Source organism: Rattus norvegicus, chromosome 9 (genome assembly GCF_036323735.1).
Source record: "Rattus norvegicus strain BN/NHsdMcwi chromosome 9, GRCr8, whole genome shotgun sequence".
Lineage (NCBI taxonomy): Eukaryota > Metazoa > Chordata > Mammalia > Rodentia > Muridae > Rattus > Rattus norvegicus.
Genome location: NC_086027.1, coordinates 90060784 through 90082360, shown reverse-complemented (window position 1 = coordinate 90082360; position 21577 = coordinate 90060784). Strand labels below are relative to the sequence as shown.

Genomic DNA, 21577 nt, shown 5'->3' with positions numbered 1-21577 from the left:
AAAGAGAAAGGCTCAGAGAGATTGTGGTCACTGGTAGATGGAGGGCATCTGCTGCTTAATTCACATTACAGGTCTCAAGTTTCCCCCAGCTAATCAGAATCACACCATAACACACCACTTCCCCTTTCATGGAGCCCCGTCACAGTCTCAAGGGGGCAAAGTTGAATGCAAACACTTCCTGTCAACTACTCCCTGAGCAGTATCCCTTCCCACAGGCCAAATATGCTGTAGACAAAGGGAAACACATGCTCCAGACAGGTGTTAGCAAGCGCTCACCGTTTTTAACTCAACATCACAAGTCATTTCATTTGATGACATGGGGGTGTATAACCCTTCTTAACATGGCATCTCAGAAGACACTTTAAACCCACATGTTCAGCACTCAGATTCAGACACGGTACGTGACTATGGACTCAGCCCCAAACTGTGAGTGAGTCTCTCTTTGAGGGCCACAGTCTTCTCATCTAGTACCCCAAGGGGAGAGGAAAGCTTAGCTCTATCTTTCCTAGGCACTACCCAGCAGCTCTCAGAATAGACAGTTAATTACTGAAGTCTCTTTTACCTCACTCTGGAGAATTAGCTCCTAGGCTTTGTAGCTTCACCTGACTCCCTCTGCTGTGAATGGGCTCTCCACACACCGTGTGACAAATTCGCCAGAGCATCATTCTGCAAGCAAGCGAGCTGGACCAGGGAAGGCAGGATGCTTGTCTTTCTACTCAACACAAAAATGGAGACAGAACTGCTGGTAGCGACTACAGAGAAGGCTAAAGATTCCTTTGGTCTTTTCATCTTCCCGCCAGTGAAGAGAGGAAGACAGAACCAACTGCTGGAGAGCCCGAGAGTCTTTCAATTCTCAAAGGAGCCTCAGCTTCCCGACACTCCTGCAGGTCTAACACTCCCTCATTAGTCCTGAAATCCTGTTACTGAAGAGGTTGCATGACCATGGGTTTGATTCACACGAGGCCATGGTGAGGCCCACACTTCCTATCACTGCCTGAGGAAAAGTGGCATTTTTCAGTGACACATGAAGACCCAAGGTCTGTATGGTTACCAAGAAATTTTAGGAGTGTTGATCCTTAGCCAGATCTCCGCCATTCTGCAGCACAGAGTACAGGATAAATCACTGCGTGCTGCTTCCAAAGCAAATGCAGAGAAACCTACTGCAGGGTTTTAGCAGAAAAGCTGACATTCAGGAGAAAATGCTAAGGCAACACTACCCTCTGGTGGCACCATAAGACTTTGCAAATGATGAGACCATTTAAAAGAATGCTCATTCACATATGAAGTATTCATGTACAGTAAGTCATTTTTCAAACAAAATTTATTTCTGTTGCTTCTCTTTCCAACCTCTTCTACCTACCCCCATCATTCTCTTGAGCTCTTCCCAGCCTGGCAGATTCATTTCAAATGCTTTCACAACACATGTGCCCTTTGGCCCTCCTGGAATCCTCTAGAATCCCCTAGAATAATTACCTACCTAGTTTTCTAGAATATACACATTCTCACAACAGTGCACATTTGCCTGTGTGTACATAAGAGTATTTAGTGTTTAGGATCTCCTACAGACCCAAGTTGCAAAGAACTCAAAGCCCATGGCCACCCTTTCCTCTAGCCCAGAAGAAGCCCACTCATGTCATTTCAACACTTTGGGAATCTGTCACAGTTTTAAAAGTCCTCCAATAAATATTCAATGGCCTTGCCATCTGAAATATTCTAGAGTTTTCTTGACATCTAATAAAAAATGCCATTTACAAGAGCATGTGCCCATTTGTTTGAGTCAATCCAACTGTCTGATTGGGAGGAAATGCAGTCTCTGCCATCTCTGCTCCTTTATTTATTTGTACATAGTCAAAGGCAGGGTGATAGGGCCACAGCAACTGTGGCTTGGGTAAAGAGATTGATCATGGATTATTCAGAAAACCTCAGAATTAGGACCAGCAATGCTACACACATAAGCCAAGAAAAAGATCTGTATTTGAACAGATCAAAATATGCAAAGTCAACGTTGTCATACATATGAAGACCATGTCATTGTTGGCATGTCACTGTCTCATGAAGGCAGTTTCCTGATGCTCTTTGAACTTTTATACATACCCCTTTCCTCAGAGAGCATTTCAAACAGCTAGAGGTTTTGAATGGTTTTATCTATCCATTTAGCCTTTCACCCTTTCCTAGGCAGGTGGAAATGAAATAAAACCTTTCATTCTCTTCTTTTGCCACTTGGAATCTAAACATAATTAATTATTCCATAAATTTTATCATGAATACAAAAGTGGCTTGATGTGTTTATTTCCATTTTAGATTTCTTTATCCCTAATTTCTGTTGTCTTAACCTTTCATGGTTTGTTTTTTCATTATTTTTAATAATGCATATGGGTTTCTCTATGTCTGCAGATATGCATGTTCATGTTAGTGTAGGTCCCCACAGAGGTCAGAGGCATACAATCTCCAAGAGGCTGCAGTTACAGGCATTTGTGACCCATCTGAAGTGAGTCCTGGCAACTGTACTTGGATCTAATGTAAAAGTACTGTCTGTTTTTACCTGTTAAGCTATCTCTTCAGTTCCTATTTTCAATTCATATTTTTCAAAAATTTTGAGGTGTGGGTGTGTATAATGTTTGTATTTATGTATGTCCATATATGTATATACACATATTCATGTTTGTAAATAAGGGCTTGCTCAGACCATGGCCTGTGTGCACGGATCATAGGTAGGATTCAGGTGTTAATATAAGCCTTTCTTCTTGTTTGAGACAAGGTTTAGTCTAAGACCATAACACCCTGACTGTTCCAATCTGGTCTGATCTCATATGGTGAGCAGGGTAAGAGTTGGTTAATATTCAGGAAGGACTTATAGTCTCTTTACTACATACTTCAGGCACCCTGGATCAAGGCATTTGAAGGTCTCTCCTTTCTCTTCCTCTGATCTCTTCATAGGAAGTCCGAGATTATAGATCTTCACACTATAAATCCTGCTATATGTGGGTTCCATGAACTCGATCTCAGGTACTCAGGCTGGTAGAAGCATTTTTATCAGGTGATCACTGATCTCAATGGCTTTCTGCTGAAAAACTATATTTCCCAGCTTTCATAGTGGAATGTGGAAGTCACTTCTGTCCCTATAAAGTGGCAGCATCCCACCTTATAGGTTAAAGCATTACAGATTGTCTGCACTCGTCTATAGATACACATAAATTGGTATGGATATGTAGATCACTGGATTCAGTTTTAAAAAAAGATTCAAAGATCTTTTGGGTAAGAATAATACTTTTTAAAAAAGTTTTATGCTGCCTTACTTTCCTGAGAAGGCTAGTTCTGCGACTGAAATTTGGTCAAGCTGTCCCAGACTCAAGCATGTTTGTTTAAAAGTTTCCTTCAAAGTACCCTGAGATCAGAAACCAGCTATCTGACCTGGTGACAAGTTAAAGAAAACAGAAAAACAGAATAGCCCTGGAAAAGACATTTTTGCAGTGGAGAACAACTAAGAAGTAGCTTATTTCCTACAGAGGTTACAAAATACAAGCTGTTTAACTCTCTGAATTCTCCTCTCCCTTTTATTGGTTTTTGTTTACTGTCTTTAAAGCACTTGTCAAAATATTAACATTCTGTATTTTAGGATTTGTAAGTTGTTTGAGCATGATTTTAAAAGAATGTATAGCAAATTTTAATTTGCTATAATAAACCCTGTATGGAACATAGATTCGCCAGTTGTTTGGGGAAGTGGCATGATCTTGGTGAGCTGACTTTGGAGTGCCACGTAGTTTGTTGTCATCTGGGCTGATGACCAAGCATCATGTGACTTGCCACCTTCTTCGCTGGTAACATCAGGATAGAAGCATGACATGTGACTTGACTGCCATCTTGGTTAAAATGATCACATGGTATTCCTCTACTTACCATCGTCTTCCCCCATTTTTAAACAAAGAGGCAACACCAGGTCTCCACAATGGTTTATTTCATGCTCCTTATATTAAGGAGGCAGCAGCAGGGCTTCAAGATACTTTAGATTAGCATGGTTTTTTATTGTATGATCATATTGGTCCAGAGAATGAAAAATAACAGATGAGCAAAAAACCATGAACATGTGTAACATATATTTGATGATTAATGTTTATAAGTCCCTAAGGTTCCCTTTGCTGTTTTTATTGAACTTTAACTGTTTGGAGAAAGTGAGTCAATATTTTTTGTAAAAGCATATTGTAAAAGGATCTCAAAAATGAGGCTCCCACTCTCTCTGTGAACTATATTTATGATTTAGAATTTATTTTGATACTAACAGATCATTAATTCAAATATTGTAAACTTTTAAGACTCAAATTTAATAGGGATAAAAGTCCTAATCTTCTGAAAGGTACCAACTTGTTCTAAACTGTTAATGATAAACACTGATAAAGATATATACAAGTTTGTATTCAGTCATGCTCAGTACAAATATAATTCATTTTCAGAGACAAGCTTGGAGGGACAGACCAACTTTTTTCTCCCATCATATATGAAGTAGTATGCATGTTTGTCAAAATTAAGCCTAAAGCAAGTTTAAAGTAAACTTAAAGTTTGTTTAAGATAATACTCAAAATCAGATATATAAAAAATCAGCTATGAAAGATTATGTGGGAATCTAATTTAAAGAAACAACTAATTTTGCCTTATCCTTCTAAAGAACTCCAGTACATGGTCCAGACAGTTAAACAATTGCACTTAACTCATGCTAATCTTTATATAAAAGTTTTCATGCAACTTTGTCTATTAATGTCCCTCACAAAGTTGTACAGTTATCACCTCCTGTCTGGTGTTATAAATCTTCCTCAACTGTTAAGTTTTATTGTGGTTCCCTGAATGGACCCTCTTCTGAGGAACTCTACCTCTAACTGTAGCCTCCTCTTCACCCTTCTTTCAGCTTTGAAACAGTTACCAAGACAATGGTACCCCAAATCCCTCTAAAAGGAGACTAATGGGCCATGGACCACCCAATTCATCAATCTTCTTGCTACTGTGGCCACTGTTTTAGACACTCAGAACTAAACATATGGGCTGGAGCCTTCTGTGCATTGGTTACCCTCCTCACTGCATCACCAGTGCCGATCAGCTTAGCATCGATCAGCAAGAGTATGGCGACTTGACTGCTGTGGTACTCCAAGGTCAAAAGGCACCAGATCTGACTGCTGGGATGGGATTGTGCCCTCCTCTCTTAATCTGCTGCTTCCACACTAACAAGTCATAGCTCATTTGAAGCAGGGCTTAGGACAAGGAGCAGGAAAAGTCCAACTAGAAGCCTTCTCCCTTGTATGGGCTTCTGGCTCCCCATCTTGATCACGCTTTCCTTATTATTATCCTAACACATATATTTCTACCCTGTCTATTAGGTCTTTTACTTAATAGACTCCACCATATACCCATTCCAAGCAAGCTCCCACTATAGCTTTTGCCCCACAATAGCTCCATGTGCTTCTGATACATCTTCTGAAATACCTCATAGATGCTATGGAGAACCTGGCTAAGGGTGAACTTCATCCCTTTTACCCCAGGCCAGACATAGTTCTTTACATTAATCATCTATTTCTCCTGTTTCCTTCTTTTGAGGCTCCGTAGCTCCCTGCTTCTGATAGCTCATTTAAGTGCAACAGTCCCAGCAATGGGACCAGTCACTGTCACCCTAAATCAACTCTGTGCTCACTCTCTCCCTCCTGCTTGTCCTCATCTCTGAACTTTCCCAGAAAATCCCCCCTAACCAAATCACCTTCTTAGGGCCCTCTAATCATAATTTTCCAAGTTTGTTCAGGAATATAGGACAGCAATCACCCGACCCATCACAGCCAATCAAGTTAAGATCTCTCCTCGCTACATGGCCAGAGGATCCCCTCTTCAATGACCCATATATAACCCCTGTGACAAAGACTCTGCCTCAGCAGAAAACAGCTGTAATACTCCTTCCTTGCATTTTCATATCATCTGGGCATTAGGAACCATAATTTCCCAATGACCAAAGAATACATTTCCCAGCTTCCTTTGCAAACTACCATCACATCTTTATCTATAGACTTTTTGGCTATCTGAACATCTGGGCGACAAAATGCTCACTACTTCCTATGTTCAGTCATCTCCCCAGCCCCGACAGATAGATAGATAGATAGATAGATAGATAGATAGATAGATAGATAGATAGATAGATATAGATAGATAGGAGATAGATAGATAGATAGATAGATAGATAGATAGATAGATAGATAGATAGATAGATAGATAGATAGATAGATATGGGGATTTTATTTTGGTGATTTTCAAATGCTAGAACAGATAGAACTCCTTTCTAGTATTTTATGGAGCCCATGTTCACGGAATTTCACTTCTTCATTCGGCTTTGTCCCTACAGTAAATGAGTTATCGCTATTCTTTTAGGTTTTTAAATGTAGGCTGCTAGGTTAATCTCCAGGTAGGATTTAATCTTGTAGATCATTGTCAGTGAAAATGTATGAAGATTAGTTTTACCCTATATTAGTCCATTGGAGTGAGTTTTAGAGGGATGAATTAAATATAATCATGTTTTACTCAAGAAAGATAAAGATATAATGTAGTTCCTGGTACATTAAGGAAAGACATAGTCCTTGGAGACTTATTTTGGGAAAGGACAATTTTAGAGTAATATGATATAATAGAAACAAAATTTCTATTCCCCAATGATTTTTTTCTATTCCCCATTGATTTTTTAACCTTTTCTTTAAGTAGAAAGAGATAGGCTTGAAGAAAGTAGCCATGATTAGTTTCATATATCATATGATTTAATCCTGAAGGTTGATGGTAAATATTATAAAACAGTAAGTCTCCTGTACGTGTATATAAATGAAAAAAAGAACATGGGCTCATATAACTGTATGTCAGTATTCACATGTATCCTTAATCTTGTTACATTGTATTTATAGTTCATTACCTTACAATATACTTTAAACTACATTAACATACAAAAACAGGCACATTGGGGAGACAGTGAACAGTTTCATTGTTTTGTTGTTGTTGTTGGTGGTGGTGGTGGTAGTGGTGTGTGTGTGTGTGTGTGTGTGTGTGTGTGTGTGTGTGTGTGTGTGTGTGTGTGTGTGTGTGAGGGAGAGAGAGAGAGAGAGAGAGAGAGAGAGAGAGAGAGAGAGAGAGAGACAGAAGTTGCTTGCAAGAAACCATGCGTTAACTTTGAAGGTCCTTGCTCCCCCTCTAGTGGTGAAGAAGTGCACAGCAAATTTGCAAAAGGCATTTGCTCTGATTGCTAGGACAAAAGGACTATAGGGAAGCTTAGAGCAGTGCTTCTCAACCTTCCTAATGCTGCGACTCTTTAATACACATCCACATGCTGTGGTGACTCCGAACCATCAAACTATTTTTCTTACAACTTCATAACCACAATTTTGCTGCTGTTAGGAATTGTAATGTATTATGTGTTTTCTGATGGTCTTAAGTCACCCCTGTGAAAGGGTCATCATTCCAACTCACAGATTGAGGATCACTGACCTAGAACATTATCCCTAGAGTGAGAAGTGAGGAGATCCAGCCCCTGGCCTTCTGTTACATGCTCCAGGACTCTCTTTGGTCTGCTGCTATTCAGCTGCTTCTCTGACAGAGCACTGCTTTGTAGGACTGTTGTGATTACTATGAGAAGGCACATATGTTACATCAAACTTATATCAATCTTAGTACACAAGAAAGTACATTCCTTTTCTATAAAATTCAAGAGGCACACATATTTAGTCACCGGGTTTGATCCTGCAGTGGACAGATTCTCAAGAACCTTAGTCTCTGCCCCTTGGTAGACATAATATTTAGAGTGGAGCATCTGAAAAAGTAAGGTGGCCAACTGAGTCCAGGCACTTCTGGGAAAGCCTCCCATGTAGCCTTCCTGCTAACTAATATGAATACAAGTCTAGCAGCAAAGGAAATGTCAGAAAAAACAAAACCAGAAAACAGCAACAAACAAAAAACAAAAACAAAACACATGTTTTGGTCCTGAAAAGGTCACTACATTGAAAGATGAAAAATTTTTCATGATAGAAGCACAACTGTGGGCTACAGCGATTAAGAGTGCTTGATGTCCCTGTAAAGCAGGGCACAGGTTCTGATCTCAGCAGCCACTTGGTTCTCTCATGACCAACTGTCACTCAAGTCTCTGCCCTCTTCTGACCTCAGTGAGCACCATGCATACGTGTGGTACACACATATACACGGAGGCAAACACTGTTTTTTAAAAAGGACCATGAATTAAGGGAGAGGGAGGGAGGGAGGGAGAGAGGGAGAGAGAGAGAGAAAGAGAGAGAGAGAGAGAGAGAGAGAGAGAGAGAGAGAGAGAGATGGAGGGAGGGAGGGAGGGAGGGAGGGAGGGATGGAGGGAGGGAGGGAGAGAGTTTGAGATTTGAAAATAAGCTTTGAATTAAACCCTAGAATCAAATAGTTATTAGTTACTTAATTGTTCTTTTGTTTCTTTTTAGGTCACTGTAGGGGTTTAAAGGGGATTTTTGACACTGGGATGTTCAGAGATGAATTATAACGTGACTCTGTTAACTAGTATGCATATTCCCCTCCATTATCAACATTACAGAAAGGGAAGCAAGCAAACATATCCTTAGGAAGGCCACCCATTGGGGATTCTTCCTTTTTTTCACATGAATAGTTGGGCTTAAGGGTCTCCAACCATCACTTATCATCTGATCCTTAAGGTTATTCGCACAGGGACAAGCCTTTCTAAGGCAGCAACTCTTGGTAAATTTATGCTGAATATCCTAGGCAAGCAAGTTCCTTTACTCACAACACGGAGAAAGAATGACTGCTCTGTTTCTGGGGGCTTAGACATTTGTTCTTCGTCCCTTCATGAATTTTCCCCAGTCTTCTCTACCATAACATCTGTAACTCCCCTGATGCTAGTTGCTTGCCTTCCAATGAGAAATCACATAGCTGACAGATCTTTACTCCTTTTGCAAAACTGATGTCTGCTTAACTTCCCTCTGCTGTTAAGGTGGCCATCAAATGCTACTTCTTCCTTCAATAAAGCTGCACTTGACCACCTTCCATGGTATCCCCGACACTGGCAATGAATCTTTTCTGGGTGCACTTCTTAATTATACTGAATTGAGAGTGCACACCCATGTACACACACGTAACTGATCTCTTTATTAGGCTAAAATTCCTCTGACTATAGGGAATTGGGTCAATAGTTTTACAAGCTAGAATACCATTTGTAAAGTCTAAATAGTAGTGGGCAAACGTCATAACAGCTACACATGCTAGTTATCAAGACTCAGTCCGTGGCACATATGAAGCCAGACTAAATAGGAGACAGTAGGTGGATAATTTTTAGAGGACAGGGATTTAGAATAAGTCCCAATCATTATTATTATCTTCCATGCCCTTTTGCAGAGCTCCCAGCTGCTGGTTTCATGCTTGTGGCATAGAAGATTGACTAAGCACTATTCTGCCCGAGCAAGTCCTAGCATCCTTCAGGGTCATCCAGATAGCCGTCCACCTGGCCTGCAAGAGAGTTGCTAAGTAAAAGTAAGGATTAAAAAAAATATGGCTTCCTCTACTCCACCATCCTGAGCCACACTCCTCACCCCACTCTGCATCCCTGTTTCTGGGAGAGGAACTGAAACCCTCTCAATGTTGCTGGAGCCTGGACAGTTGTTCCTCGCTCAGGGAGGAGATGGGAAAAGAGGAAGTGCTGTCACCCCTGAGTGTGAGTGTAGCTTCCCCTTGGAGTCACATTGAAAATACAGATAACTGCACAAATGAAACCCGATTGGAGTCAGATCTGGAGAGCACCACAGCGAACGGTTGTCGGTCTCTGGGAAATTGCAGTTTTTCAGTTTCTCCATTTGGCTGCAGAAGTATTCTTAAAAATTCTACAAACTCATAACTTAGGAGGAACCAACCCAGTAGCAAGTGTTCAAGTGCCCATGGCTGTCCTATAAAGCTGTGATAGAGCAATAAGAGAGAAAGAGATTGAGAGAGGCAGACAGAGACAGAGAGACAAAGATGAGATGTGGAGACACAGAGATAAGACAGAAAAGAGAAAAATGCAGCTTGTATTAATCTCTCTCTCTCTCTCTCTCTCTCTCTCTCTCTCTCTCTCTCTCTCAGATAATATCTTGTACTAAATAATTTGTAGGAAATGTCCCCATACCTCCCCATTCTCAGGGACTGTACAAGTCTTCACTCAGTGTCATACATCAGAGTTAAGGTTCTGCCCTAGGTCCACATTTGTACCATTTAAGTGTAGATTGCCTTTCTATACTGGCACCAGTGGTATGCTCTTTCTCCTTTTGTTGACAGAGATGATTAAAAATGAACTTCATGTTCAGGAATGAGTTCAATGGGGATTTCTTTTCCAGGAGTTGCCATACTGTGTCACCTCTCTCAGGGGGCCTTGCATTTCTGTTATCGCTCTCATTTTTCTTGGTGAGCAATCAAGTGAACTCTCCCATTCACCAGCTGTTGGAAGGATATGTGGGAATTATGAGAACCACTACTGGGAGTTCCCATGCTCCTGGCCAATCATCATCACAGCCTGCAGAGGACTTATCTGTTATACCTTTACCATAAATGTTCCTTCAATACATATTAAGGCAGCTTGAACTTTCTAACTTGAAAATAAATATCTGCCTTCTCAAGGAAAATAATATACTGAAAATACTTATGGCCCATAAATCTCTGGAATGGCTTTGTGGGAAAATGTTAGTATAGTAATGTGATCTCCTCTCCTCTCCTCTCTCTCCTCTCGTCTCCCTTTAAATGTCTGCTTTATGTCTTTAAATTTAAAATTCTGATAGTAAAGAAATTTAGCCAAAATTCTCTCTGATTGGGTAGACATAGAACAGAAGTCGGATGTGGTAGGAATAATGTTCTTTGTTGCAAGATAATAGTTATGGGCAGGTAGAAGACCAGAGGAGAAACCCTTCAGAGAAATGAGAGAGGCATCACATGATTTAGTTCAGCATGAAGAGAAAGCATGAAGGAGCCATCAACTAAGAGCTGTTGAGCCACAGTAGAGCAAGGCTTGTTAACTCTCTCCCACAGAGAAAAATAGTGACTGAGTGAGAGAGAGAGAGAGAGAGAGAGAGAGAGAGAGAGAGAGAGAGAGAGAGACGGTTGGAAGGAGGGAAGGGAGGTGGGGAGAGAAAAATGAATCATGAGTTTTTCTTCACACTTTAGGAACTGGTTGCTTAAGTGACAAGCCTCTTCAGGGGACATGTCCATGATGTTAAGTAAAATCCTTCTCCAACCAATGTTCACTAAAAGCCATTTATGATCATGAAGAAGAAAAAGAAGGAACATGTACTTGGAATAATAGGATCTGACTAGAGGACGGATTAATACTCATGTGAACACGCTAAGAGGAGGTTGTCAGAGGAAATGAGGCCTATGCAATCTTTGTAGACACCCTGAGAGCACTGAGGAGTGAAAAGGATTTTCTGGTGGGAAGTGTGCAGTGCCCACAAGGAGTATTTAAAGGATATGAATAAGTGGTGGTTGATTTAGCTGAACGAGACCAGGACCAACTCACCAGGGCCTTGAAATGTGTAGAACAATATGACAACTCTACAGAACGTCACACAGGGTGGGGCACATATACTCACGTCTATAGCTGTGAAAAGTAGACCTGGGATAGAGATTGGAGTTATAGAAAAAAATGGACTAGAGGCGATGGTTCTGTTATAAAGCTGCACAGCTGTCTTCCAAAATACACCTGGCTTCAAGCAAAAGAAACTCAAAGAATAAAACTGTGGTATGGTTTGCCTCTCTCCTGATCTGCTGCCCAGTGCTTTGTTCTCCTGATGCATGCCTGTGCTAAGAAGGAAGAGATGTTACATTAAGAGTCTCTGCCTCTCTGTGCTCAGACAAAATGATCAAAGGAGGGACATGACCAACAAATGAACAATGGAAAAAGAAGTACTTTCCAGCACTCTACTATGAGATTTGCTTTTAAATCCATCACCTTACTTTGTAAGAATTTAGAAATCAAAACACGTGAGGATTCCCTAGGCTTGGTAACACCAAGAGACCGTGTGAGTGTCTGGACTCCCCAAGAGCCCCTTGTGCCATTATTTAGGGTTTTGTTGGTAAATGGCACAGATTGGGGATCCACTCAAAGTGCACTTGAAAGATAAGCAACTTTGGTTCTTCTCAGGGAAGTCTTCTTCCCTTTCATATGCAAAGTTGATTGTGTCAGGTAGGATTACTCTTGACAGTCTTCGGTCCTTCAAATGACTTCCTCATTTTCTAGGAACAGAGCCATTAAACGCAGCATTTCAAATACCAAATACCATCCCTGTCAAAATAGCTGACAACCGAGGATTACTAACCAGCTCAAATGCAGTCTTTGCTTCACAAATACAAATGCTTTGAACTGACAGTATGGTTATTTTTCCCCCTTTAAAGTGTCTGTTTATGGGATTGCTGCAGAAATCCAGAAGCCAGGTAAGCCTTAGTGAATACATTAATGTCTGTTGTGTGTTGTTGGCTAAATCCGCACCCAAACTCCAGCAGCCGATGCTGTCAGGTCCAGATGTGTGCTATGGCCTACACCTTGTTTCCAGAATATGCAATCTATTAGGTTTGCTGAAGGCCTAATCTTCAGAGGCATGTTCACTCCCATGCACAGTCATAGCAGCACATGCATGTTTATGCATATTCACACACATGTATGTGTAACGTGCACATACTCTGAGCACTTAGGCATGGTTTCAACGTGGTCAGTTTCTCCTAACACTAGTCTACACTCTACTGTTGGAAGAGCCTGCTATTAAGATCGTAGTTCAACATATCTGGGTAAGCTCTCTGAGCTTAGTACAAAATGGAGGACTCTCTTTCTCAGTGGGGCTTCCTCTTCTCTGCCTGATCTTATCTGGAGAGTGTCTCTAAGCACAGGTGTCCTACCTTATGTAGAGGATGCTCCTGCATAAAGCTCCCCACAAGGGCTTCATGATTCCACACATAAGAACTGCTCAGCCCTTCCCACTGTATGATAATTAGGTACTGTGTTATGACCAATCAGCCCTTCCAACCCATAACCCCCAAAATATGTCTGTGGAAATTCACATAGTCTATGGACAGATTTACAGGTTCAACTTTCTCTTGCCTGATAAGGACCTTCCTGGCAATTCTTCTTCATGTAAATGAAGCACTCCTATCGTAGCCAAGAAAGTATATTCACCATGACCCACTCTCCAAGATCTCCATAACCCTTGTTCACCAAGAATAAAGTTGAGCTGCCTCACTGAAGCTGATCACAGGGTCAATCCATCCAGGCCTGGAGATCACCGGGGCTAACCTTACAATAAGCAGCTTGTAAGACTAATGACTAAAACTACAGGACTATGATTATTGTCCAATAGAATGGGATTTTAATCATCTCTGGCCCTGGGAGGGAGGCGTGGCATAGCAAACTTTTGAACCTCTAAAAGCCCACTAAGTAAACCCTACCTGATTACTCTCTAGTTCTTTCTTATTTGAAGGGCATTATTATCTCCCTTAGTAAGAGTCATTTTAAGAGGGTCTACCTGCTTCTTGGATAGAAAAAAACTCAAAAGAAAAATTATATGATCTAGAGACTTTAAAAGCTATCTATAGTGGTTTGAATTCCCCAAAGTCTCTGGCATTTGAATATTTTGTCCCCAGTTGGTGGCACTGTTTCAGGAGGCTTAATAGATGTACCCTTGCTGACAGAAGTATGAGAGTGAAAACAGATTTTGAGGATTCAGTCATTCCCAGTTCGTTCTCTCTTCTTCTAGCTTGCAGTTAGTTCAGTATGTGAGCTCTCAGCATCCTCAGGCGACTGACCACTGGCTGTCGTGCTCCCTTGCCATGGAGGACTCCTATCCCTCTAGAAACATAAGTCCTCCTTCTCTAAGTTGCTTTAGTTATGGCATTTTATCACTATGATAGAGAAGCAACTCATACACCAGTCTGAAATGTACATGGAGGCCATGGGGCCTTTGTCCATCATATACTTCCAGACCTTTCTTCTGCAACAAAATTCTGCTCTTTGTGTCTCTCCTGAGTTCTTTCAATGGAAAACACCGGAGTGGAAATTGAGTCATCCGACAAAGATAGAGTCACATTGCTAAGCTCATTTCACCCTTGGGGAATACAAGTCGTAGGCAGGGAGCTGCTTGGTTGAAGTCCCTAAGAAATTCATGCCCCCTTATGTGAATTCCATTAAGAAGGATGAACACATACGTAAGACCCAAGACAATCTGCATGTTTAATAAGCCAATGAGTGAAAGAGAAAGTGGAGAGCAATTGAGGAAAGCATGAAGAAGGCAGTTATGTGTACAGCAGGGTTTTAATAGGACATTCTGTGTATACACCTTAGCATCCTGTGACTAGTGTCAGATTTGAATGGACAGAGGCACTCCGGCTTCAGCTTTCTCACTAATAGAAATACTCTGACTTCCTAATAGACAGGATATCAAGAGTACAAAGCACTGATATTATATGATATAAATATAGAATCCAGATAAATGTGGCAGTTGCAGGATGAACACAAACATTGCTTAAAATATCTGCTTTGTTTAGCGAGGTGGCTCAACCTCAGGGGCAATATTTATTTGTAGCACAGAATAGAGGGGAGCAGCTAGTGATCTTCAGAGTTTCTTTAGAAAGGCATGCACCACTGGACCATATTTATTATTCAAATAAAGCAGAACTTCTCAATCTGTGGGTCTCAACCTCTTTGGGTGTCACAAACCAGATATTTACATTACAACTTCTAACAGTAGCAAAATTACAGTTATAAAGTATCAGCCAAATAATTTTATGGTCGGGGACCATGAGGAACTGCATCAAGTGTCACAGCATAAGAAGATTGGGAGGAAATGGAATAAAGTGCGGTGCGAGCTGGTATTATAGGCAAACATTGCTTCACATTCCACTGGTCCCCTAAGTAGGAGGAAAACTTACCCCTTAGCTAGGAAGAACTCTTTTTCTTTTAACATTCTTAGGCTACTCATCTCAAAGACATTGACAGCAGAAAAAATTCAAGAAGGTATTCTTCCATTTATTGAATTAAGCTTTTCACCCCTGCACTTTAATTTCCATCTGTTAAAGAAGGATAAGGTTGTATTCGCAAGACTCAGGTTGAGCAGAGATAATTAAAATAAATGGAAGAGGTCATGCACCCCAATGAAGTGAACTTCATCTATCCATAAAGACGTGTAGCACTCAGGGGGAAATTGGATCAATTCCTTATTTTCCTTACTCAAAATGGTGTTATTTAAAAGTAAGACCCCCTATTTAAAGTAACCTGAAGAGAAGGCTGTAGTATACATTTTGGTTGCTAGAGGGAGCTGTGTATCCACTTGATTTGTTAAAGGTTCTCCAAGCAGTGTGGAAACCTGTTGAAGCCCCATTCATTTCAGTTGTTGAAGGTGTATGCCACAGTGTGCAGTGCTGGTGTTTAAAGAGAACAAGGCATTTGAAACAGAGGAGTAGTACATCTTAAAGCAGAGTCTGACCATAGCAAAAATCTGTCCCGTGTTTCTGCATCTTCTTTCTCCTAACCACGAGAGATGATAGAATCCTAGATAGCTGTAGAAAACTCCATTGCATCCATTTCTCATTTAATCCAGATAGGACAATAAGTAGTAATAGATGACAGGGGAGTGAAATGACACCTATAGTCAATTTCCACATATCTTGTCTCCAAACCACACATGGTAGGTACAGTGCAAGAAAAAGTCACTACTCCAGCAAATTCTGAGTGTCTAATTTCTCACATGAGGCTGATAATATGGGTCTAACCAAGCCACCCATCTGCATCCAACGGCTTTGTTACACCACTGGCCAGAAGTCTCCTCTTAGAATTTTCCAGCAAACCAAAAAATTGAGTATTTGAGAGAGCAAAATGATATATGGCAAGAAGAGAATTAATATTCTCCCTAATCCTTTTCATATATATAAATGTATTTACATTTAATATACTATTAATTATATAATTATATTATTATAATTATATTTAATTAACATTATAATTATATAATCAATATTTTAAATTAAAAATTATACAAATATATAACTTAAATATATAAATATATGATATATTATATAATATACAATATAATATATTACTATAAATCATATATATTTATAATCACATTGATTCTCAAAAAATACTACAAAACAAATAATACTTCCCATGTTCTACAGATAAGAAAACAGGCTCAGGAAAATAAAAAGGGTGAGGCATTTAAGCATTGCAATTCATAGGTTCTAGCATCCCATAAGCAAGACACCGTGAACAGTTTGTGTCAGCCGCCTCACTCATGGGATAGTAAGAGCACCTATCCGATATGGCACAATACAGAAATGCTTGGCACACGTGTCCTGCGGGCAAGCAGAGATGACAATAAATAGCATGGGGTTGTCACTGTGAGAACTTCCCCTCACTTCCTCCCATATCATCTGTGCCTTTGACACACTAAAGAGTTTACTTCGGCTCATTTATAGCTTTTCCATTGGCCTAGTTTTGACTTCCGATGATAAGGGTGTAAAGGACACATCCAGGTACAGGTGATTATAGGGTCAGGTAGTAGAAACTCTCAGAGTCCTTTGACTTAATTACTACCCCATGGGTTTAAGTCTTCTTAGAGAGAATTCTAAATGTCATTAGTCTGTCTCATTCCTGGTAGCGATAGATGGGAGCTTGTTGGGGACAGGCACGAGTTTGTTACATTCTGCCCAGTCATGAATTTCCAGAGATGCTGGTTATGAGACTGTTAGACTTAAAAATGGTCTCTAAATATCTGTTACTTAAAACACTCAAATTTAGTGACCATGCAAATCTAAATTAAATGCCAAAATATCATGTGACACCGTTGGTTTTAAAATGTAATCAAAATCCTTTCGTGAATTTAGAAATCAAATAATCCCAACATTTTAAGATTCCCAACATTTGAAGATAGCATCTGCTATTTAAAAGTAATCTTTCACTTACTTGACTCTGATTTTAATTAAACAGAATAGAGAGCTCAACAGAAAACTCACGCCTTGCATTTTTTTCAACCAATCAGACAGAACTCTTGAGAGCACATACAAAATAATGGTGATTTTCAGACTTGCATTTTACTAACACGACATCGTCATAGTGTAATTTCATCATAATGTGATAAGTTATTTGCCAGTAGTCTTATAACTGACATTAATTTATTCCGTATTTCACAATGCTAGATCCCATCTGCAACAAATTTCATTGAAATAAACATTATTTCTGGAAGATGCTCCTTGCTAAATGCAATCTCTTTTTCAGTTGAAAATTAATACAGGAGAAATAATTCTGCAATGGGAACTGGTTTTGTGTAATGATCTTCGTGGCTCTTTTGTTGTCCCTCTTTTTGGGCTTTTATGTATTAAAAATATGTGCTGGGCTGACCTCAAGGCATGCTAACATGAACAGCAGATGCTATTGGCCAAATAAATCTCTGGCATGACTTAGAGGGATTTCCTCTGTGGGGAAGCTTGGTGTTCAGTAAGAGGTCAGCATGGTTGACCTGCTCTGGTTTAGTCTTTTCTCTGCTTCCATTTTATATATAACCTTAAGCACACAATCCAAACAGCTGAGGAATCAGACTGGTCGGCTACAAAGAGTCTCCTAATTCTGTGTTAGAAGAGATGAATTTTGATACCACACTCTTTAACAGTTTTTCAATATTTGAGAGATCGTAGAGAAAGGGTCCTCTTGTTGCTGTGACTCGAAGGACAGTATAGCCTGACAACTTATGCTGTGATCCTTGAAGTAGTCTGGATGGCTACATTTACTTACAAAGGCATTTCAGAGTTTAAATTAAGATACGAGAAATCCTAAATGGCATTTGAGATGCATCTGAGAGTGACAAGTGTTTGCTGATATTCATATATGCATAAAGCAAATGCTGTGTATTGTTCAGTAGGGCAAAAATACTAAACACAATGTTTCTCCTTACAAAATGCAATTATTCTGCTTAGCTATGTTTTTAAAAGATCCTGACATTTACCGTATTTGATGAATGTGCAAATTGATGATCAGCGCTGGGCAGTTCCTTAGAAGATCTTGTCTTTGATTTTATAACATCCTTTTTTTTTTCAGTAGAGCATCATAAATGGAAACACAAGAGCTGGGAAGGGGAACATCTATTCTAAAATCCTGTTGTCCTGCTTAATACCCATAATACCTCCTGGCGACAATAACAAACCTCCCCAGTTAAGTGAAGTTATTTGGTTCCTGTTGGTTGAGTTACAAAATGATGTTTACATGTAGAGGTTTACCTTGTCCTGAACTCCCATTCACAGCCATGCACCCAAATGAACATGGAAACAACATAGTATACTATGAAGAAATAAGTTGTAGTTTAGCTTATGCTTTTATTTCTTATCTCTTTTCTCCAAGTGATAGTGAAGACCCAATTTGCCATGCACAGACACTTACAGTCTCTTTTCTGAGAACATTTCTGATATTGGTGGTCTACGAGAGAAATGTCATTTATTTATAAGCTTGCCTTATTAATCTACGGCTGTTGGTAAATATCTAAATTATCTGGTTGACTAATTTGTCCCTATGGCCTAAGAATGAGTAAAGACTAGCTGCCACAGTCAATCCCAGGAGTCCATAGACATATATGAATATTTATCAGAACATCAATATAGACATTGTCTTACAATCATGCTTGGAGCTAGATAAAAATGTTAAGTAAGTTACCACAAATATTACAGTATAGCGGGATAAGGGTTAAAATGTATGTACAGGTTCATTGGACAACATCTGTGCAAATATCATGGACAAAACATTTAAAAAGAAATTTACACAAAAGAGTAGATAAATTTATCAAATGTTGATAAATTTGCAAAAGACAGTATAAAAATACACAGAACATGGAAAAGAGAACGAATTCTTTAAAATCGCGAGTATTCCCATACATATAGTGCACATTTACTACATTAATCTTTCAGAATGATGGAAACCAGAGACAGAAACGACTTGTAACAAACAGCAAAGAAAGTATCACCAATCACAAAGAAGAGAGACATTCTCTTGGAGATGAAAACACAGATGCTGAACTCCTCCCCTACCCATACACACAGAGAGAAACCAAAGCAAATGGAAACGTTGTCTACAGCAACACAGGACAGACAGGTGGGAAGCTTTTGATATGCTGCACCACAGGAAGTCAATCACGATTGGCTAACGATGATGGTACCTGGCTCTGTTGTAGATCACTGGCTTGCCTGAGAGGAGTGACTGAAGGAGGAGGGACTCCCGATGTAGATGCAGACCGGCCTAGCTTGCAGCTTACTTTAGGTTCTGTGAACAAGAGGAAGACAAAACTATTAGCCGTGGTGGACTGGAGTCCTGCCTCCCCTGCTGTTAGGCAACAAGTGAATGTACAAAATGTTCCTGGTGTTGGCTAATAATTATCCTGGGGATGAACGTTTTCATTACTACTAGTTCTCAAAGGCAGTTTATTCACAGATGAGCTCCTGAGAAGTCGAGTGAGAATCCCTTTAAGCGCAGGCCTTGTTTCCACGCACAAATTACCACGTTAGTATTAGTTTCTGTGGAAGAAAAACATCACATTCAGGAGAAAAGCAAGTGACTCTGTGACTGATCATTCGTTTTTCAGCTGTAGTTACTAGGACTCCGTGACCTCAAAATGTCCTATCTACCGTCTCCAAATTTTTCCTTTCCCTCTCTATTTCCCTCTCTCCCTCCCTCTCTTCTTACTTCCTTTCTTTTCATTCTTCCTCTACTCTCAATGTTTTTCCATCCCCCTCTCCCTCCGTCTATCTTTCTATGACTGTATTTATCATGCTTTCAATACAAGATTTTCAATTACTCTCCATTTGCTTTCTATGAGATGATTTGTGTGTGTGTGTGTGTGTGTGTGTGTGTGTGTGTGTGTGTGTGTGTGTGTGTGTTGACCATGCATATGTCGTGGCATGTATTTGAGTGGAAGGTTTAGAACAACTTATAGGAATTAAGTATCAGTTGCCAGGTTTGCCAGCAATTGTCTTTCTCATTGTGCCATCTCACAGACCCTCATATATTTTGAATTTTATAATTATATTCTAAAATATTTGCAATCTTTTGAGTACTACTTATATACCTATTATGTAAAATTAACTTGAGTGAGCACAGTGACCACAATCTTCCTCTTACTCAAAAAGAAGCCTTACTCTCTTAAGGGGCCCAGACTCTACACAGCAGTTGGACTTTTGACTCACAGAAGCAGCCACTCATGAGTTTTCCAGATGCACACTGTATGCACGGCACAAACATGGTGCATAGGCTGTGGCATAAACGGACAGATACCCAGACTCCAAGACTTTATTCCACAAAGATAATCGCTTTGTCTATAGTAATTTAGTGGGAGTTCGGAAATTCATTAGAGAGGAGAAGCACAACACATTCTTTGCGTTTGCACTTTCCTGTGGGACTCTGGGAAGGACAGGACCAAAAGATGCTACACAGTAGGTGGCACGGTCTGATGTGGGCAAGACTCCGGATCTATGGAAGCCACTCAGAAATTCAAAATATTTCTGGCTGTATGTCTTCCATTCACCATATTGTTTATACATCGACATAAATGGAAATAAGTAAAATTCACTGTTTTCCAGAATAGAATTCTGAAGACTGGCGCTAACAATGAATAAAAATATGGGACGACAATTGTATGTAAACTTCTGAGAACAATATTGGTACATTGGTTTCCTTTGCTGGGATAAAGTACTCTGGTGAAAGAAACTTAGGAGGGGACACATTTTGGCTAACAGTTGAGTAGTAGTAGGAGAAGCCACTGTCTAGAAGGCTGGAGGCAGCTGATCACATGTGTCCACAGTGAAGAAACAGAGCGTGAAGGATACTGTACTCACTTTCTCCCTTCTATAGAGCCCTGTATCCTATCCTCGGCACTGGTACTACCCAAGGCAAATGGATCTTCCCACCTCATTTAACCCAATGAAGACAAATTACCTACAGTTATGCTCAGAAGTTGCTCTCCAAGGTAAATTCAGATCAAATTAAGTTGAAAATTGGGAATATCCACCACACCTGTATAATGTGCATTCCTGGTGGACATTGGCTTTCATTACCTCTAAGAACACAAATGTCCATACATGTACCACATACATACATTTCCATACATATGTCCAGTGACCCTTACTTCTAGTTCCCTTCCATGTTTTGTGAAACTGACTACATTTCTCTTTCTTTTTTCATCTATGACTTCTCTTTCCATCCTGTCCTGATTGCTCTCTGTTCCTGTATTTTCCTCACAGAGCAACATTTCCTGCCTTCTAACATCTTCTCCTTCTTGAGTCCCAAATAGCATCTAAAGCTCTGTTCTCTCATGTGATCTTGTTTGGTCCTGAGTCTCAGTGCCTTCTGCACACTAGGTCATCCTCATGCCTTGGAATGAAAAGACCAGCACTCTAATGCCTTACACCGATCTCCAGGTCCCCTCCAGCCCTGCCTTCCCAATGTGTAGCAGGATTCCTACTTCTATTTCCTGAAAAAATCTTGAACATTTTCAGTCCATTGCTTTTTCCCTTTCTGTAGATGCATAGCCCTGTTAGAATT

The 21577-nt window shown here is 40.1% G+C and overlaps 1 protein-coding gene across 8 annotated transcripts in view; it reads right to left on the bottom strand.

The window, feature by feature from the left end:
- Nyap2 (neuronal tyrosine-phosphorylated phosphoinositide-3-kinase adaptor 2) overlaps positions 1–21577 on the bottom strand; it is a 278358-nt gene that overhangs the window by 51106 nt on the left and 205675 nt on the right. For 7 of the 8 annotated variants that reach the window (XM_063266525.1, XM_063266527.1, XM_063266530.1 and 4 more), the window contains one exon: positions 19200–19303. In XM_063266525.1, the coding sequence (XP_063122595.1) occupies positions 19200–19303 (104 nt within the window). Of the gene's footprint in view, positions 1–8943; positions 19304–21577 lie in introns of those variants that run through there. The other variant, XM_017596837.3, reaches the window with a different exon arrangement.